The following is a 19,090-nucleotide window of genomic DNA, read 5'->3' on the forward strand; positions in this document are numbered from 1 at the left end:
TGTATCACAAAAGCAAAGTAGCCTGTAATGGGTTATTCAGGTTTTTAATTTAAATAACATTTAATTCATGCCATCAGCATGCATTTGGATTCGTTTAGAAAATAACGAACTCATTAACTTACAGAGAAAATTTGATTCTTACAGTATTTTGCTTTTTATACAGTATAATTTGATAACAAATATATTCTATTCAGACTTGAGCACTGGGTAACATTAAAACAACATTCTTCATACAACAGAGGGCATACTTTATTGAATAAATACTTTTAAGTTGGACCGCACATTGTCTGTTTATGTTTAGCATTAATGTCGAATGTTAATGTGCACACACTGGAAAAATATAATTTAGCAATATAATAAAAGGACATATAACAATGAGCATTTCTACACATTCTGCAGTTATTTAAATTTAACGTTTTGAGACAAACACAATTACAGCATCACATTCTGTATGAGCTACAAATATAAACAGATCTAACCAATTAAATGTGCCATTAAAGTAGTTAATTTTGACAGTGTAACAGTCGTCGTTAAATGAGACGGAATGAAGAACATCAGCAGTAACATTGAACATTACAGTTTTCATGTATTCTTTCATATTGATGGTAAATGTGGTAATATTAGGGCTGTGCTGTAAATGATCTGAACTGCATCAGTCTCACATTATGATACATCACTGGCGTTGTTTTCTTCATTTATTGTAAATGCTTTTGAAAGACTTTTTAAAACTGATTTCAAGCCAAGTAAAAACTGCTGCTTATTCAGAATATCACAAGTGTCAACTTAAAAAAAAAATAAACGCTGTATAAACATACCAATAAATGGAAATTACATTTTGGATTAAAACTGCACTTGAATTCACAGGTATGTTTGGCTTGACATCTGAGGCGCAGATGTTTAGAAAGGTGGGCAGACAGTGTATGAAACAATGTACATTAGAAATCTGGTCCTAACTGGCTACTGCTTGATTTAGTCCATCGATGTTTTCAGGCAAACAGCCCTCTTCAATCGCCGCTCTGGATCCCTGCACCTACAATAAAGATTTTGCTTATTTCAGTATTTGATGCTCCTAGACTTCAGGGGCACTACAACCAAAACACTGCCTTCCACATTTCATTAAAAAGACAAATCACAAAACACGTTACAGTCAAAATATTCTATTCATATCTAAATTTGATCTCATGTATGGTGCAACTTTAAATGTAGAAAAAGTCAAATTACTTTTAATTCGGCACACATATAAAATACGGCTGAAAGCTTTTACTCACCTTGAAAGGCTGACTCATACCCACAATGCACTGCAAATTGCTACTGTAATAGCACAGCACACATTCTCCGCCCCGAACTGGAATGTCATCTTTGCTAACATAAACCTTTGATAAAAGGAAATTCAATTAAAAAGTACTTCCCTATTTTCAAACTGGACTATATGAACTGGATTATATTTAATTTATATAATAAACAATGTGTGCAAAAAACAAGTTCTAAAATAGCCTACCTGAAACAGCTCATCAATGAAAGCCACCTGGTCATCTTTCACCCAGGTGTAAGTAACATAGTCTGAAATACTTTTGAAACCAACCTGTGAAGTGACAAACACAAAAGCTGCGTCTGAATTCGCTCACTCGTTCACTCATTCACTATTCCCTATGTAGCGAATGCTAAATAGTCCACTATATGGGGAAGAAGTGAATGAAAATGAGTGACCAATCTCGGACACTTGACGTAATAAATCCTGCGTCTGATAGTGCTGTCGCATAAATTCATCATAACACTTATATTACACCTGTGTGGCTTTATGGATTGTTTTGTAAGATGGTAAAGTTAATTTTTACATTATTTGTCACGTTTATTGTATTAGTTTTTAATAAAGAGAGCAAAACACGTTTATTTACTATTACATTTATTACGTTTAATAAAATTACTGAATATATTTCAAATAAAACACTGCTATATATAACATTTATTTAATCTGTTTATTCTCATAAAGTAGAAAATAACTGTCAACAAGAACAAACACAAGTGTATAAACGTACACTTGTGGCGTTAACGGTCGCTCTCCTCCAGCTGATTCTAATCAGACGCATTGTATCATGGGAAATATGAGTGAGCATCGGATGTACACTCAAAATCAGAATGCACTGTGGGTAAACAGTAGTGAATAAATGTAGGGAACGAGTTGTTTACTCAGAATTCGGACAACACTAAAAAATGGCGGACACCCGATATAGTGCACTATATAGGAGATAGGGGCGAATTCAGACACAGCCAAAGTCTATATAAGAAATCAAAAAATCAAATCACCTCCAGTATCTTCTAGGATATATTAAAAGTTGTGTATCATATTATATATCAAAAGACAGGCATGTGAAGACAAAGATGGGTTTAAGTCAGAACACATCACACAATACCCACCTCAAATAAACCAATCCAGTCCCAGGCACTGGATGAAAAAGACTGAAGAGGGCTGTAGGTTATCAGGGCATCAAAATCTGCACTCCAATCTCCCTCAGCACACACTTGTACCAACGGCGTTTCATACAGTTTCCTCAACTGATAACATAAAAAAGGAAGTTCTAAAAGAAGTTTATATCTTGCTAAGCATACATTATTTTATACTGTCCACGTGGCTCACCTCTAAGCAGAAGATGCCAACTACAGGCTTGTGGTCACTAATGTTGTAATCCATTTTACCGGCGTAAGATTCCTGGGCTACTCTGAGAGGAAACTCTTCTTCCTGTTTTTTCTTCTCTTCTTCTTTATCGTCACCATCTTCAACGACACCCTTCTGTAAGGATTTGGGCAGGACACTCCAAAGAATTCGGTCACACCAGGCAGGCTTTCGTTTTTTACCACTAGCCAAATCGCAATGGAGGAAAAAGAGGACACCGTGAATTACATAATAAAAGCAAGATGCTCATCTGAGTTAGTTAATATGGGAAATTCCTGATCTGGAATGATCATATTTGATCAACGATCAAGTGAATTTGGAAACAACAGCACAAACACAAATTACATTATATCATACAGCACTATCAAACTATTTACAAACACAGTCGAAAGCTATTATCTACTGCATGTTATTACAGATTTCTGGTTACAGCAAGTTGTGTTATGGGAAACGGGCCGGGGGGGTAAAACTGTGCACTGGTCTGTATTAATGTGCTTTGTCGGCTGCGGATAGAGGCTAGGAAAACAATCTCTTTCATTGTCTGAGGGAAATGCTCAATTAGGAATCAAGGAAAGCAGGGTGGGAAGGGTCCTGTTAAGGAGCTTATGGGAATTTATTTTAGAGCTTACGTAAGACCAAACCATGCCTTTTGTACCCTGCAGGGGCAAAGAAGAACACGTGTGAACGTTTGACGGCTAAAAAGTCCCCTGAGAAGAGATGATGTGTGTGTTTACCTCGTGTCGTAGTTATCAGAGTTCAAGTCAAATTTATAGGTGGGTTGAAAGTTAAGAGGTCCCTCTTCAAACTTCTGCAAAACGGTTTCCTTCTTTTTCATCATGGTAAGCTGACATATACACATAACCAAATATTGCATAAGATTAAAGGGATAGTTCACCCCCCCCAAAAAAATCTGTCATTCTTTACTCACGCTCTTGTCATTTCAAACCTGTATGATTTCTTTCTTCCGCAGAACACAAAAGAAGATATTTTGTAGAAAGTTGGTAACCGAACAGCACTGGACCCTGTTCACTTCTATTGTACGGACACAAAACCAATGCAAGTGAATGGAGTCCAGTTAACAACATTTTTCAAAATACCTTCTTTTGTGTTCTGCGGAAGAAAGAAATCATACAGGTTTGAAATGACAAGAGCGTGAGTAAATGATTTTCTAAAGTCTAAAACAGCATGTCAATGATTTATATATTTAAAATATTCTTCATTGATGTGTTTGTACGTTAATATAGATTAAAATAACGGTTCTTTTCAATGTCACGGATAGTAAAACTTCAAGTGAGTACCTGATCTTTAGGCCACAGCAGATCGAAACGGTGGCTGGTGAGGCAGCTGCGAATAAAATGCATACCATGATCCTCGATACGAAAGTTCAAATCCCCAAACCAAAACACCGCCCTAGACCATCAAACCATGGCGTCGGAGAAAACACATTTCCAAAAAGATTAATAAAGAATAATCATTAAAAGAATAGACAAACAAAAAGAATGATTCGCAGCACAACACAGAATTCTATTATCGTGTACTGACTTGTGGTCCAGAATGCGTGGTGTGTTTTTGGCATCAAAGGTCTGAGCATCTAGAATACGCTCGAACTCATCCACCCTGTGGGAGGCGTTGTTCATGTGGGCGGTCAGGTGACAGTTCAGGAAACAGAGCATGTGACCGTAGAAGCACAGACGGATGGACACACCCCCTTTGTTACCCTTAGATCCAAGAAAAGGGTTTGTGAACACAAAGAACATTTCATGTAGCACATGCATATCTGATGCTAACTTGCTACAATGTTGAGTTGGTAGTTTGGAAACCTCCCTTACCCAGCAGCCATAGAGACCCGTGCGGGTGTACGTGGTCTGAATGTCTCTGATGAAGGGAACGTGGTCCAACTTTGAAAAGAAAAGCAAAAGAAGACCCTGCATCCGTATGGAAGTGACCTGGATGAGCCACAACGAAAGAGAAAGAAAAAGGATTTGCTTACATTTTGTTCTTCGTGATCTACGGAAACTATCAAGGGTTCTAAAAGTGACAGTTCACCCAAAAATGAAAGTTCTCTCATCATTTACTCGCCCTCTTGTCATTTCAAACCTTCATGACTTTCTTTCTTCTGCAGAGCACAAAAGAAGATCTTTTGAAGAAAGTTGGTAACCGAACAGCCCTGACCCTTATTCACTTCTCATGTATGGACACAAAACCAATGCAAAATATCTTCTTTTGTGTTTTTTGGAAGAAAGAAAGTCATAGAGGTTTGAAAATAATGACAGAAATGATATTTTTGGGTGAACTATCACTTTAAGCCAGTTTAAGCCATTTCTCATTAACATCCTCCTTGGTATTTAATTAAAGTCAATTGAGATATTTAAAAACAACAACTGTGTTTTAACCGAAGCGTCACCTTGACATATCCCAAAGGAGCCAGCGTGCTCATGAAGAGATGACTCCAGGAGTCATCGAAGGCCAAGTCTGAGACAAACTTTAGAGGGGCTGCCCGCACCTCCTGCAGACTACACGAAAGAACCGATCAGAAGCTACGATGTTGTCGAAGTGGGAAGGTTTAGAATGCATTGAGGGACACAATGGGTCTTGCAAACACTCACCCGATCACATAGAGGTCTGGTTTCTTAGGGGAACTGAGCTGAAGCAGCGAGTAAACATCATCAGGAGGTTCAGCCGTGGCCACGTTCCACGTGACTACATACAGCCTGCAGGTATATGAAAGAACGCAGTATTCAGCTGGACACCATACAGTGTTCAATGCTATTCTAGGGAAAGCTGTTTTTCCGCTTCTGTTTGCATATTTAATCTATCCGTGCAAATCAGCTCCTCCACGTCCTCGCGTATCTGATCAGATTAACGTAACTTTACGCAGTCACTTCGTGAAATGACAAACTGAACATCTGCATCATCGGAGACGGCATAATCCGCTTGACAATTTTAAAATGTCTCTGAAGAATATTGATTAAAGACTACTAAAATTGATCACAGATTACATCTGATCTTGTGAGCTGTAAACATCGCAAAATGTCCAATTTTAGAATAAAACTCTGGGGATTATACAATAGTCGCCAGATTACAGTCGGGGGCCAATAAAAGGTGAGTGTGAGACATTACAATGCCAATCTGTTGAATAAAAGTTCGCACAGCTCTTATTGTATTAGATTATGTACAATATAAAGGACATACAGTATACTTGCCCATTATACACTGATGCTTATAATGTGGACGTGCATATGCGCAACACCAGTTTAGTGTTCTTATTTCTGAACCTTTCTGGGGATTTCACACTTGAACATAATCGCGTGTGGAGAAAGCTAATCCCAATGAGTCAAATCCCTGCTTTATTCTTGCACCATTACTCCAAACAATGAGGGGTTTCACTGTTCACTTTGTTTGAGAATTCTTTAATCGATCTTGAAGAACATTGTTAGAACACGACGCGTGTTTGCGCTGCTCCATGCAACACCATTAGTTACCCATCTCTGAAGAGTGACCATTGACAGAACAAGAGAAGATGGTAGGATTGCAGCGCTGTGGTTCAGAGCTTAAACATCTCGATTGGCCATCACGAGGTTGAAGGTTTGATCCTCAAATTATAGATCATATCCTTTAGTAGGTGGAAGGACTGTCTTTATTGCAAAATACTTCATACTCCAAATATTTCAGCATCCAAAATACCTGCATAATCACAAATATTGCTTTAAATGAAGAAAAATGTGAACCACATACCCAAAAGAGTCCATGATGTCACTGTCCTTCTGCCCCAAACTGATAGATTTCAGAGCACCTGACAAATCCTCCTCCATCCTGCCTCACCTGTCAATCATAAGAGCACCTTGTTTTATATTTTCACCGTTCACTTTTTAGGGCCATGTGTGCACAAAACAATCTCCACTAAATGTAACATATAAAATGTTTTGATTATAATGAGGATACTAACACTAACACTACACAAGCATTCATTTAACTCAGTACTGTAACGTTACATGTTGAAACTTACATTTCATCCAGCAAATTAATGTCAAAGCCTGAAATTCATATTGAAATGAATATGCAAGCTACCTGATAATCGCGCTTATTTAGCCGTCTTCTCTTCCGCAGTCTTTAGCTCTCTGTGGTGTTAAACCATTCGAGAAGACAAAAACAACTTGTCACATCACTAGCCGCGCAGTGTATTTACATCAGAGGGAGTGTGTGAAGCAGACGCCAAATCCCGTCAAACCCCTCGTTGCTATTACAATGTCAAAATAAAAGCCCTTATAGTGCGGTTGTTGCAATGAGAAAATATGATGTTTTGTTTATTTATTTAAGCGTTCCGTTATACAGGGTACTTTATTCAGTATTAAAAAAAACCTTAAACTTTTTATTTCTAGTAATGATTTAAATATGTCAAGAAAACCCTAAAGAAGGGCTTAATAGAAGATAATAGAATCATCCATTTCTTATCTGTTATACCCAGTGTTGGGTAAATTACTCTGAAAAAGTAATTAATTACTAGTAACTAATTACATATTCAATAGTGTAATTAGATTACTGTACAAATTACTCTCTCCAAAATGTATTTAATTACTTTCTATATCCTACATCAACCTTGATTAGAATTGATTCAAGGATAGACATGAAACGACTAATATAATTCACTCAAATAAATAATAAATAACTACATAAATGATTCTTATTAACTGACCAAAGTTTAGAAATGTGAGAAGGACACATTAAAACATACATTTTAAAATTAGACTTATAATTTTGATGTCATTTCCACTATTGAATACATTACACAGTATTTAGTTCAATTACATCATAAGTAAGAGTAATCCCTTACTTTACTTTTTCAATGGAAAAGTAATTAAATAACAGTAACTAATTACTTAGTAACTAGTTACACCCAACACTGGTTATACCTCAGATTTTCTCTCACTAGCCTATATTTTTACAAAATTTTTGTTTTAACATTGTTTTATTAAAAAATATATATACAATTTAATGTACTCCCCTTAACAGTTGGTAAACTGAGAAAAGACATTAACAAAAAAAATGTGCTCATTTTTTGTATGTGTTTGTTTGTTTTTCGTTAAACAATGTTTGTCAAAGGCCATAATTTACTTTTAAATTGCTTTAGCAAATTATTCCAGTCTGGAACTCGAATGTTCACATGTAGGCTACGTGGATCCTGTACATTGCTGGCAGCTACTATTAAACTCTTGACATCCCTTTGCCCATAAATCCCGGCAAACGTGTATCATGGTGCGCATTATAAACCATAAAAATCCCCAATGGTCTGGTTTTGCAATGACTCACACACATTCAGCATATTTGCATTTACACTGTTGCTTTTGAGACAGATTCAACATGTAGGTGGCAATGATTTCTGTTTTTTAAAAATGTAGAATATAGAGAGTCCTATAAAACACAATTTAAAGAGTGTCTTATATATTGTTTGTTTTTCCATGACATTTAAAACTGTTAAAACTGCTTTGACATAAAATATAAGCACTTTAGTGTTGAGTGCTTTCATGTTATTGAGTGCAGGCTTTATATTTACGCACATTTTTCAGAAAATTATGGTCAGAAAGCTAGACAATTAGTGTATAGTGTCTGTACTTTACAGACTCACAGCTGAGGAATTCTGTCACTTTAATAGGCTATTGGGTCACAGAGGGACAGCCACCATTAACAAGACATGTCAGCGCTCGCAACACTCAACATTTTTAGCTCTTTTCTCTTCTGGATTCAAGCAATGCTGCTTGTTCCCTACGGCCGGGCTGTGTGATCCATAACCAGCAGTTTCATGAGATGAGTTCGCAAATCAACAAAAAAGCCCCTAACAGCTGTGCAGATTCACAGAACATTTTGGCTTGGTTTTATTTTTATAGTTTGCTTCACTCAGATTTGTTTTTCTCAAATACACAGCCTGTGCTTGCATATACTTTCAACATTATTTTGGGCTGCTGAATTCTCCTCTGTAATGTCTTAATGTCTGTCGAGGTCTAGAAGTCATATGCCTGATATTAGTCAAAGCTGATTCAGAATCATGTTAGAGCAGTCTGGAAGTGTATTAATAGTTACCTGAAGCCACGAAAGGGAATTTTGCTCTGTTTCTATTTTAATCAAATATATTTCTTGTTCATTTTTAGATTTTTAGATTTTTAGATTTTTCCGCATAGTATAAAGAAGTGTAAGAAAAATACTCTTACGGTGCTTCAAAATCACTTCTAAATTATTTGAAACAACTACAACATACTGTGGAATACAAACAAGAAAACACAGCAAACCTTGTAACTTTACCATAATGACTCAACATTCACAATAAAAGGAGCGCTTTTAAAACCGGCAGTGATATCATTGCTCACTCAGGTGTCCTAAAAGCAGTTTTTAACCACACTTTGCTGGCTGTCGGTTAGAGGAAGTGGTGAATCGGCTGAGGTGCTTTTTACATGAATCACAAACAATTTGGGACAGGAGAGATGCCTATAAAGGGACCCTTCAGAACAGGCAGAACATTATCCGGTCAACATGCAACTCACAGCAGTGGTATTGTTGGCACTTGCAGCACACGCTTTAGCAAAACCTCTTGCAACAGAGGAAAAAGACAAGGAGGTGTTAGCTAAGGTAAGGGATTTGGATCACTTTATTTGTGGAAGAGCGCAGAACTTGTTGCCTGATAGTTGTTTAAATGTTTGCAGAGATATCTTAGAAGGTACTATGGCATGCCAGCCGGTCTCCAGAGAGCAGGAAAGTCATCAGACGCCATGTTCGAGGAGAAGATTGGAGAGATGCAAAGATTCTTCAGGTTGGAAGTGACGGGACAGCTGGACGATGACACCGTGTAGCTCATGAAAATGGCACGTTGCGGGGTTCCAGATGTAGCTGAATATAATCACTTTCCCAGAGACCTCAAGTGGGAAACAACAAATGTGACTTTCAGGTTTGTGTTCGAGATTAAGATGATCAGGTAAGAGAAAAGGCTACAAGTATGATGTTTTATTTTCATACTATATTTTTATTTGTAATCAGGATACTGAATTACACTCCTGACCTAGAGAAGACGGAGGTGGACAGAGCCCTTCGAAATGCTTTTAATGTCTGGAGTGACGTGACTCCATTGAGATTTAAGAAACTTCACGAGGGAAATGCTGATATCATGATCAGCTTTGGAGCAAAAGGTATCATTGGTTTTATTCGGTTTGGGCCATCTTGTTTTTTAAACTTAGTTTTGAACTAAACCTTTTTTCATGTGAATGACAGAGCATGGAGACTCCAACCCATTTGATGGACCTGAAGGGCTTCTCGCTCATGCTTACCCCCCTGGAAAAGGCATCGGTGGAGACACACATTTTGATGAGGATGAAACATGGACCAAAGACGATCATGGTACAATTCATTCTACAAAAATGATTTTGTAGTTAAAAGTTACATTTGAAAGAAGTTTTTATCCAAAGCGACTTCTAGTGCCTTTATGTTACATACATTTTTTAAATATATGTGGAATCAAAAACATGACCCTATTTGACCAACTGAGATGTAACATTTACAATAGCCTAGCCTATGTGAAGGAGAAAATTTTTTGCTTTTCACATTTCTAATCATGCTTGTGTTCTTTACAGCATTCAATCTCTTCTTGGTTGCGTCCCATGAATTTGGTCATGCTCTTGGTATGGCACATTCCTCTGACCCCGGGTCACTGATGTACCCGGTATATTCATATGCCAAGAGTTACCCTCTATCTGAAGATGACATTAAAGGCATTCAGTCTCTCTACGGTACATGTTACATAATCGTCCCTGAAAATTTGTCAAAATTTCCCAAAGATCATTTTTAATGTCTACATTTTCAATCACAGGTCCAAACCCCAACCAAAGAAAAGTCAAGCCCAAACCAGACGCTCCGAGCAGATGTGACCCTGAACTGGATTTTGATGCGGTTACTGAGCTCCGTGGAGAGACCATCATTTTCAAAGACAGGTGCTGGATCAAGAACTTTAAGAAACCAATCAAATGTACTTGTTGTCGTAAAACGTTCAGCAATAATTTCACAACTCTCTATTACATAATATATTCTATCATGACGTGCTTCTTTTTATTCATTTTTTTATTGGCTGGCAGGTTTTATTGGCGGTTACATCCACAAATGCTTGAGCCTGAACAAACCCTTATTAAATCTACCTGGCCAGAAATTCCAAACAAAGTAGACGCTGCTTACGAGAACCCAGAGAAAGATGTCGTCATCATATTCAGTGGTTAGTTTTTCATTTAAGATACAAATTTCCAATCAATGGTCCTTTTATTCTTTTCTTTTTTTACCATGCAGTTATTGTACATTTACTGGAACTCATTATTAAAGTTTAATGTACATGGTTTACTTTACAGACACTTACAATTATTACGTTAAATTAAGAATGATAATTGCAAACTTACAGGAATCAAAATGTGGGCTCTCAATGGCTACAATCTGGTTGAGGGCTATCCAAAATACATCCACAAGCTTGGCCTCCCGAAGACTGTCCGCAAAATCGACGCTGCTGTTTACATCAGAGACACGGGCAAGACTCTGCTATTCACTGATGAAGAATACTGGAGGTATCTTGCATTCATTACAAAAACAGAACTCCCCAAAATTTCATTGCTGGCTATTTTGGGTCAAAAAATGAGTCAAAAACTGCTAAATCTTAACGTGAACTGCATCTATTCTCTAGTTATGATGAGCAAACAGGCACCATGGACAGTGGCTACCCACAATCCATTGAGAAAGACTTTCCTGGAATAGGAGATGAGGTGGATGCCGCCGCCTACCATTACGGTATGTAAAAATTATACATGTTGCATAACCTAAATGCAGCTTTCAATTATTGTTCACATACGTCATTGTATACATTCATAACTGCATACAACTATTGTGTGACTTACTGTACATTTGAGTGGTAAATCCTTGAATTAAACTGATTGTTGTTTTTACAGGATATTTGTACTTCTATCATGAGCACCTGCAGTTTGAATACAGCTACAGCTCACGGAAAGTCATGCGCATCATGAGGGCCAATTCGATACTCAACTGTTGAGCCATTGTAATGTGGATTTTCCATAAACTGTCAATCACTATCAGCTGTGAAAAATGAGCGTTCATTTCAAAACACACTACTGAGCTGGTGAATCAGTAGAAAGAGTCTTTTACGTCATTGTATTTATAGACCATGATTCTGGAATCATGTTTGGGATATTTTGGTATACTTCTATAAGATTCTGTATGGAAGTCCTATAGCAACTAAGAAAGTGAAATATACACTGAATACCACTATGCAACTAAATAAAAACAAACAAAAAAAGTCCTTGGAATTATTTCCACGATGAGCTTCTAAATTCTTTTTTTGTACCAAAAAAATAAGGTGATGGGCTTTTGTGTTTTTGTGTTGTCAAGAGTTGTTATTTGCTTCTGTTATCACTATTAAACAAATACTGTAAATGTACAGAGTCTGTTTGTCCCTTCATAGTTTTGGGTCATACTATGGACACAAGTTTTGTTATTCTCTCCCCAGCATCTGACTTTGTTGCTGATACAGCACTGTGACTAGAAAAATGCCTGTTGAACTTTTTCTTAAGTCTTTAGCTGCGCCATATTTTTAGGGGGATTTCCGCAAAACCCACATACAGCCACAATGTTTGTGCTGGGTGTACTTTAAACAAGATTGGGAATTTTATAGGATAACTTAGGTGGTAAGAGTGGATTTATAAAGCTGACAAGTTGATGCCTTGCAATGTGAAATGTGTTTATACGGCATATTTAAATTCATTGATTTAACTTTATCTCAACAGTCTTGCTGATCACATGAGGATCTAGAGATTTGACTTCACAAGAGCATTATCTTTAGTGTTTTTTCTTAAAGTATAGTTTTGAAAGAGGATCTAAGTGGTTACCGACACACTCTCTGTGGTTTAAAGTCCCAGTGAAATAAAAAATTACAATTCTTATTTTTTCACGAAATATTGCAGCGTTTACAGTAAATAGCTTATCAACGTGGGTCTTTTTCTTTTTAAAATTCATGTACCCTCATAATCTTCAGTTAACATCTGAAAATGCACTTCCGCCCTGAAATGACTATCCATCTCAAATGACATCGATTAAACGGCTTGGGCGGAGCATCTGTTAACTCCTCCCCTTCAACTGTCAGTCTGCTGCCAGTTTCATTTCAAAATGCAACAGCTGTTTTTATACACCCAATCAATTCGCAGTGAGAAACGCAAGCCACGCCCAATAATTTTCTCCTTTGAAATTCCTTTTCACTCGGAAATGCGTCAGAATACGGAAGTAAAAACAATCGCAACTTCCGGTTCACGGGGACATTGGGTGCTTCTCAATATGCCTCCTCGTTTCCTCGCTCCTCCGTCCTCCATCCTATGACCTGGAAACCGATCGAGCTCAGCCATCTTTAAGGACGTATCAATTCTCTAATTGCACCGGGAGGAGGCGAGGATCGAGGAGGCTTTCTGAGGATACACATGTGTTTCCTTTGCGGAAGTGTTTTATCCATTAAACCTGACGTGCGCATTATTCTCCTCCCCCTGCACATCGTCACATCTTTNTGATCATATTCAAACATGCATAAATGTGATAATTACGCTTCTTTGACAAACCCGATTCCAAAAAAGTTGGGACACTGTACAAATTGTGAATAAAAAAGGAATGCAATAATTTACGAATCTCATAAACTTATATTTTATTCACAATAGAATATAGATAACATATCAAATGTTGAAAGTGAGACATTTTGAAATGTCATGCCAAATATTGGCTCATTTTGGATTTCATGAGAGCTACACATTCCAAAAAAGTTGGGACAGGTAGCAATAAGAGGCCGGAAAAGTTAAATGTACATATAAGGAACAGCTGGAGGACCAATTTGCAACTTATTAGGTCAATTGGCAACATGATTGGGTATAAAAAGAGCCTCTCAGAGTGGCAGTGTCTCTCAGAAGTCAAGATGGGCAGAGGATCACCAATTCCCCCAATGCTGCGGCGAAAAATAGTGGAGCAATATCAGAAAGGAGTTTCTCAGAGAAAAATTGCAAAGAGTTTGAAGTTATCATCATCTACAGTGCATAATATCATCCAAAGATTCAGAGAATCTGGAACAATCTCTGTGCGTAAGGGTCAAGGCCGGAAAACCATACTGGATGCCCGTGATCTTCGGGCCCTTAGACGGCACTGCATCACATACAGGAATGCTACTGTAATGGAAATCACAACATGGGCTCAGGAATACTTCCAGAAAACATTGTCGGTGAACACAATCCACCGTGCCATTCGCCGTTGCCGGCTAAAACTCTATAGGTCAAAAAAGAAGCCATATCTAAACATGATCCAGAAGCGCAGGCGTTTTCTCTGGGCCAAGGCTCATTTAAAATGGACTGTGGCAAAGTGGAAAACTGTTCTGTGGTCAGACGAATCAAAATTTGAAGTTCTTTTTGGAAAACTGGGACGCCATGTCATCCGGACTAAAGAGGACAAGGACAACCCAAGTTGTTATCAGCGCTCAGTTCAGAAGCCTGCATCTCTGATGGTATGGGGTTGCATGAGTGCGTGTGGCATGGGCAGCTTACACATCTGGAAAGGCACCATCAATGCTGAAAGGTATATCCAAGTTCTAGAACAACATATGCTCCCATCCAGACGTCGTCTCTTTCAGGGAAGACCTTGCATTTTCCAACATGACAATGCCAGACCACATACTGCATCAATTACAACATCATGGCTGCGTAGAAGAAGGATCCGGGTACTGAAATGGCCAGCCTGCAGTCCAGATCTTTCACCCATAGAAAACATTTGGCGCATCATAAAGAGGAAGATGCGACAAAGAAGACCTAAGACAGTCGAGCAACTAGAAGCCTGTATTAGACAAGAATGGGACAACATTCCTATTCCTAAACTTGAGCAACTTGTCTCCTCAGTCCCCAGACGTTTGCAGACTGTTATAAAAAGAAGAGGGGATGCCACACAGTGGTAAACATGGCCTTGTCCCAACTTTTTTGAGATGTGTTGATGCCATGAAATTTAAAATCAACTTTTTTTCCCTTAAAATGATACATTCTCTCAGTTTAAACATTTGATATGTCATCTATGTTGTATTCTGAATAAAATATTGAAATTTGAAACTTCCACATCATTGCATTCTGTTTTTATTCACAATTTGTACAGTGTCCCAACTTTTTTGGAATCGGGTTTGTAAATGTATACCTATTTCAGACAGTATAGTTAATATTCATAAAGTTAATATATTAATATAGTTAATATTTATGTATAACATATATTTGATAAACCTTATATACATTTCTGACCACTTTTAAGCATGTTTTTAACTTATTTTATTGTAGTGGAGATTATGAAATCTGCCTAAAGTATGTATTTAACTTTATTTTTTACATTTTCAATGTGCAATGTATACAGTCGTCATTAACTGACGACGCTTTGCAGTGACGCTAAAGGGAGCGAGGATATGCCATTCACTTCTTTTAATTCCTCGGTCCTCCCTTCTTTTCCTCGTTCCCTTCCCTCGCATCCCGAAGGGGTGGAGCTAAGACGCCAGGAAAGGAAACGAGGATGCACAAATAAGAATTGAGATGCACATACAAGGGCCATGTTGTATTTTCACTTCTGGTTAAAAGTTATTTTGGAATAGTTTTTTTGTTGACCTGTTGAAGTGAAACCTGCACAGTAATGCACAAGCTGTACAATATTTGTTATAATATATATGTATACATATAATTTCGTATATAATAAATAAAGCATTATTTTATACAATGATTGTTATTGCATTAGTTGTGATTTAAAATATTTTACTATTATTTTGAAAAATATGCTTTTATTTTGAAAACGCTTACTTCCTGGTGTGTAGTCGCCACTTTTGTTGTCTTTCTGTCTTTTCAGATTTACCGAAGATCGAAACCGTCAGTTAATGGACATAAGAACTGCTTAAATGTCAGGTAATCTTTTAAGCCTTGCTTGTTCGATTTAAAAAATAAATATCCGTACAAATACAAATTAAGAAACTTAAATAGCTACTGTATTTGCTGTTTGATTGTAACGTTAATTGTACGCTCATTGGACGAGACACCGCAGACGTTTTAGTGATCGCGGTGTGATTTAGTAATAGTTGAAATAATTGTGTTTTAACAGATGCCCGATGTCAATGCCAGTGAGTCTACTTCTCCCTCCGAGGGTGGAAATGTAGAAGTCGCCTATGCAAACACAACACAAACTAACCTACGTGGTTTATCAGCGGTTTTAACCTCCAACAGTCACACCAATTCAGACACTAGTGTAAGTGACGAACTTACTAGCACGTGTTCCCTAGAAGCCACGAGCGAACAGGACAGAAACCGTGTCATTCAAGATTTAGGTATCACTAGCACTGCGTTCATTGGCCCTGCATGTCGCCCTGAGCCACCATCCATTGAGCAGGAGCTTTCTGAGTTTTACAAAGAGCTTCAGGAAGTGGACCACAGTGACGAGGTCGACGGCCATGCCCTTGATGAGCAGGGTCAGAATCCATCCTGCAAACCTGAGAGTGACCCACGACAGAAGGACAGTTCTGCTGTCGTAACTGATCGCAGTAGAGCTTACAGACCCTACCCAGATCCACACCAGCGCAGTGGACAACAGTGGCAATGTGGAGGTCCAAGGAGATGGAGACCTCGCACGCCATATGGTAATGAAGGCTTTGGCGAAAGGCTACACTTAGCCCCGTGGTGTCCCCCTCCACCATGGATTCCTCCGGGACCACCAAACCCAGCTTTCCAGTTCTTCCCTCCCCCACCATTTGGAGGTCCCATCATGTATCCTCCATACATGAGACCTCAGCAGAACTTCCAAAGTCACGCTGACATCAGCAAGAGGGCACCGTGGGAAGTGCCATGGTTACCGCCAAATGAATGGCATGACAATGCCAGGGGTCCATCATTTTGCGATTCTAGATTCCCTGAGGATTATGAAACGTCTACATCAAACTGGCAGCAGAACAACCCCGAACAACAGTTTCATCATTATAACACTTTACATCTCATATTATTGAGGGGTCTACCGGGCTCTGGAAAATCCACTTTGGCCAGGCGAGTTGTTGGCATAACCTGAATTCAAAAATAAAGTAAAAAATACATTTGTAGGGAATAAACAAAACACAACTTCGATATCGTTTCTCTTGTGTTTAATAAAACAGTAGACAACGATTCGAAATGTACGTCACGTTTAAATAAACTAGCAGCAGTTTTAAGTTTGACTTCTTTTTAATATTAATAAAAATGCCTTGCAGAGATCTTATGTCCGGTGGCCCCAATGGAACAATACTAAGTACAGATGACTACTTTTTCCAAGACAACACATATGTATTTGATAGCACACTGCTCGCGGATGCTCACGACTGGAATCAAAAGAGAGGTGAGAAAAAAACTCCAAACGTTTTTAACTTGCTTTACTTCAAAAAAACAATGATCAGTTGATGCATTTTTATTAATGGGCAAATTTTCCATGTTGCTTTACCATTTCTAAGCTGAGCATGCGATGTCCGAGGGTCGCTCACCTGTTATCATCGACAACACAAACATCAAAGCCTGGGAGATGAAGCCATACGTTAAAATGGTAAATTTAATCTCTGTATTTAGAGTAATGTTTTATATGAGTTACAGCTACAGCCTGATGGCATCTAGAGATGTTATATGATATTAAATGACTAACGTTTTCCTGCTATTAGTGTACCTCAAAGTCCATTTAAATAAGTAGTATTTACTTATTACATATTTTTCACAAATGTGCTTTATTTCACACAGGCTTTAAAAAACGGATATAAAGTGGACGTTCGTGAACCAGAAACCAACTGGAAATATGATCCTATCCAGTTAGAAAAGTAAGTCTGTAAATGTTCTCATGTTGTGAAAGGAACATAGTGTATTAGTCACTAAATGAGAAAGACTTTAAATCAAGTCTTACAGAGGTTCTTAATACATTTGTGTTAAAGTGAATGAAATGTTTTTGAATGTTTTCTAAAAATCAGTAAGTACCTTTCATATCGTCTCGAGTAAGAACATCTGATTTTAGTCTGAATCAAGGCTCTTTGATATTTATGATCGCAAGCCAGATTAGGAGCCAGCGCAGATCAAACGCTAGCTTCTGATCAGACTGTTCAGGGTGTATTTAAACTGGGGGAAAGTTAACTGTACGTCTTCTGAAGACGAAAGCGCACAGCATCCAACAATTTCCCACATTTTTTTTTCTTTCTGTCATGAATAGCATGTGCTGAGCTTGGATGTCCCGGTAATTACTTTACTTGTTTTTTATTCTGATCAACAGAAGGAATACACATGGAGTCCCTCGAGAAACAATAGAAAAGATGCTGGATCGTTTCGAGCGGCCCGTGGACATTGACATTGTGATGAATTCTGCGGAGCCTCCTCATAAAAGCAGAGCACGTTAACAGAATCTGTTGATGGACATGTTGGCCCGGTTTCACAGACACGGCTTAGCTTAATCCAGGACTAAGCCTTAGTTGAATTAAGATATTTATGTCGCTTTTATAAAAATACAGTGGAAGAATACATTACTGGTGTGCATCTCGAGACAAATCAATGGCACTGATATATTTTAAGATATTTCTGGGCAAGTTATATTCATCGGGCCATTGTCTTTTAGAATTGAATCATTTGTTTTATGAATATGGATTCATGTGAAGTTAAAGCTGTATGGTGATGTTCAATGAAGGACCTTGTTTTTTTTAAACAAACCTGGATTTTTATCTCTTTTTAATGAAAATGTAGACTATCGTGACTGCATTCAAGCATTGTTCAAGTTTCTAGATTTGTACACTGTGAAATACTAAAAGAATAAAAATACAAATACACTAGACTCATTTAGGTCTATGTATTTTTAAGCATATCTGCCTTTTCAGTAGTAATGTAAACATTGATCTTAAGGTTCACGCTTTGTATCTCATCTGCTGTGGTTGTACAATGTCGACGGGTAATTTATGTCGACAAAACGACACCACGTTGTTTCTAAAAAAGTGTTTTCGTGTGTGTTTATTTGTTTTTGATACAATTTAAATAAAATAATTTTTAAGACAATGAAAAATCTGTATGTCCGAATCCAACTGTCATTATGTATGAAGGTGGAGACCCGCTGTAATAAACATCACGACCTATAGATGTCGCTGTTACACCGCACATGTAAACCTGCTAGTGTGACTGAATGCTCATAAACGCTCGTTTATGCACTGCTTATGTACATTGCCATTACTGCGATTTATTTATATTATTTAACCCAAATCACTTTTACTAATACAGCCACCCCCCAAAAAATAATTGTCATAAATAAACCTCAGTTTTAGAGGAGGGTCTGTGTGGAGCGGAGCTGCACTGAATGGTGCAGCCAGGG

General features: G+C 37.9%; 3 protein-coding genes across 5 annotated transcripts; 2 read left to right on the plus strand and 1 right to left on the minus strand.

Annotated features, from left to right (window-relative positions):
• Nucleotides 1-28: 28 nt before the first annotated feature.
• Nucleotides 29-6,875, minus strand: inpp5ka (inositol polyphosphate-5-phosphatase Ka). 3 transcript variants are annotated; one of them, XM_057350339.1, is made up of 14 exons: nucleotides 6,740-6,872; nucleotides 6,407-6,493; nucleotides 5,278-5,382; nucleotides 5,076-5,184; nucleotides 4,501-4,617; nucleotides 4,214-4,389; nucleotides 3,970-4,081; nucleotides 3,406-3,515; nucleotides 3,301-3,327; nucleotides 2,636-2,855; nucleotides 2,416-2,553; nucleotides 1,499-1,582; nucleotides 1,269-1,373; nucleotides 29-1,030 (listed from the first exon to the last, which is right to left on the minus strand). In XM_057350339.1, exons 2-14 carry the CDS (start codon nucleotides 6,481-6,483, stop codon nucleotides 950-952), a joined length of 1,461 nt encoding a protein of 486 aa, XP_057206322.1. In that variant the 5' UTR covers nucleotides 6,484-6,493; nucleotides 6,740-6,872; the 3' UTR covers nucleotides 29-949. The 3 variants fall into 3 exon arrangements, with proteins under 3 accessions (XP_057206322.1, XP_057206323.1, XP_057206324.1); XM_057350340.1 differs by lacking the exon at nucleotides 3,301-3,327; XM_057350341.1 differs by lacking the exons at nucleotides 29-1,030; nucleotides 1,269-1,373; nucleotides 1,499-1,582 and adding an exon at nucleotides 1,589-2,235 and having other exon boundaries at nucleotides 6,740-6,875.
• A 2,619-nt stretch (nucleotides 6,876-9,494) lies between these two features.
• On the plus strand, nucleotides 9,495-12,103 carry mmp13b (matrix metallopeptidase 13b). The gene is made up of 9 exons (XM_057351831.1): nucleotides 9,495-9,605; nucleotides 9,695-9,843; nucleotides 9,926-10,051; nucleotides 10,285-10,440; nucleotides 10,521-10,641; nucleotides 10,783-10,916; nucleotides 11,097-11,256; nucleotides 11,373-11,476; nucleotides 11,635-12,103. The coding sequence occupies exons 1-9, from the start codon at nucleotides 9,514-9,516 to the stop codon at nucleotides 11,733-11,735; spliced, it is 1,143 nt and encodes a 380-aa protein (XP_057207814.1). The 5' UTR covers nucleotides 9,495-9,513; the 3' UTR covers nucleotides 11,736-12,103.
• Nucleotides 12,104-15,546: 3,443 nt separating this feature from the next.
• Nucleotides 15,547-18,781, plus strand: LOC130565241 (NEDD4-binding protein 2-like 2). Its single transcript, XM_057351833.1, has 6 exons — nucleotides 15,547-15,651; nucleotides 15,845-16,776; nucleotides 16,977-17,101; nucleotides 17,214-17,302; nucleotides 17,491-17,567; nucleotides 18,011-18,781. The coding sequence occupies exons 2-6, from the start codon at nucleotides 15,845-15,847 to the stop codon at nucleotides 18,132-18,134; spliced, it is 1,347 nt and encodes a 448-aa protein (XP_057207816.1). The 5' UTR covers nucleotides 15,547-15,651; the 3' UTR covers nucleotides 18,135-18,781.
• Nucleotides 18,782-19,090: the final 309 nt, after the last annotated feature.

The sequence above is a fragment of the Triplophysa rosa genome, linkage group LG14 (assembly GCF_024868665.1).
Source record: "Triplophysa rosa linkage group LG14, Trosa_1v2, whole genome shotgun sequence".
In the NCBI taxonomy this organism is placed as follows: Eukaryota; Metazoa; Chordata; class Actinopteri; order Cypriniformes; family Nemacheilidae; genus Triplophysa; species Triplophysa rosa.

Coding starts and splice junctions, on each gene's coding strand:
- inpp5ka (XM_057350339.1), bottom strand. CDS start 6,483: ATGGAGGAGGATTTGTCAGGTGCTCTGAAATCTATCAGTTTGGGGCAG. Junction 2,554..2,635: donor TTGGCATCTTCTGCTTAGAG/GTGAGCCACGTG, acceptor TTATGTTATCAG/TTGAGGAAACTGTATGAAAC. Junction 1,374..1,498: donor TCATTGATGAGCTGTTTCAG/GTAGGCTATTTT, acceptor CTTTTATCAAAG/GTTTATGTTAGCAAAGATGA.
- mmp13b (XM_057351831.1), top strand. CDS start 9,514: ATGAAAATGGCACGTTGCGGGGTTCCAGATGTAGCTGAATATAATCAC. Junction 10,917..11,096: donor TGTCGTCATCATATTCAGTG/GTTAGTTTTTCA, acceptor GCAAACTTACAG/GAATCAAAATGTGGGCTCTC. Junction 11,477..11,634: donor TGCCGCCGCCTACCATTACG/GTATGTAAAAAT, acceptor TTGTTTTTACAG/GATATTTGTACTTCTATCAT.
- LOC130565241 (XM_057351833.1), top strand. CDS start 15,845: ATGCCCGATGTCAATGCCAGTGAGTCTACTTCTCCCTCCGAGGGTGGA. Junction 17,102..17,213: donor CGACTGGAATCAAAAGAGAG/GTGAGAAAAAAA, acceptor ACCATTTCTAAG/CTGAGCATGCGATGTCCGAG. Junction 17,303..17,490: donor TGAAGCCATACGTTAAAATG/GTAAATTTAATC, acceptor TATTTCACACAG/GCTTTAAAAAACGGATATAA.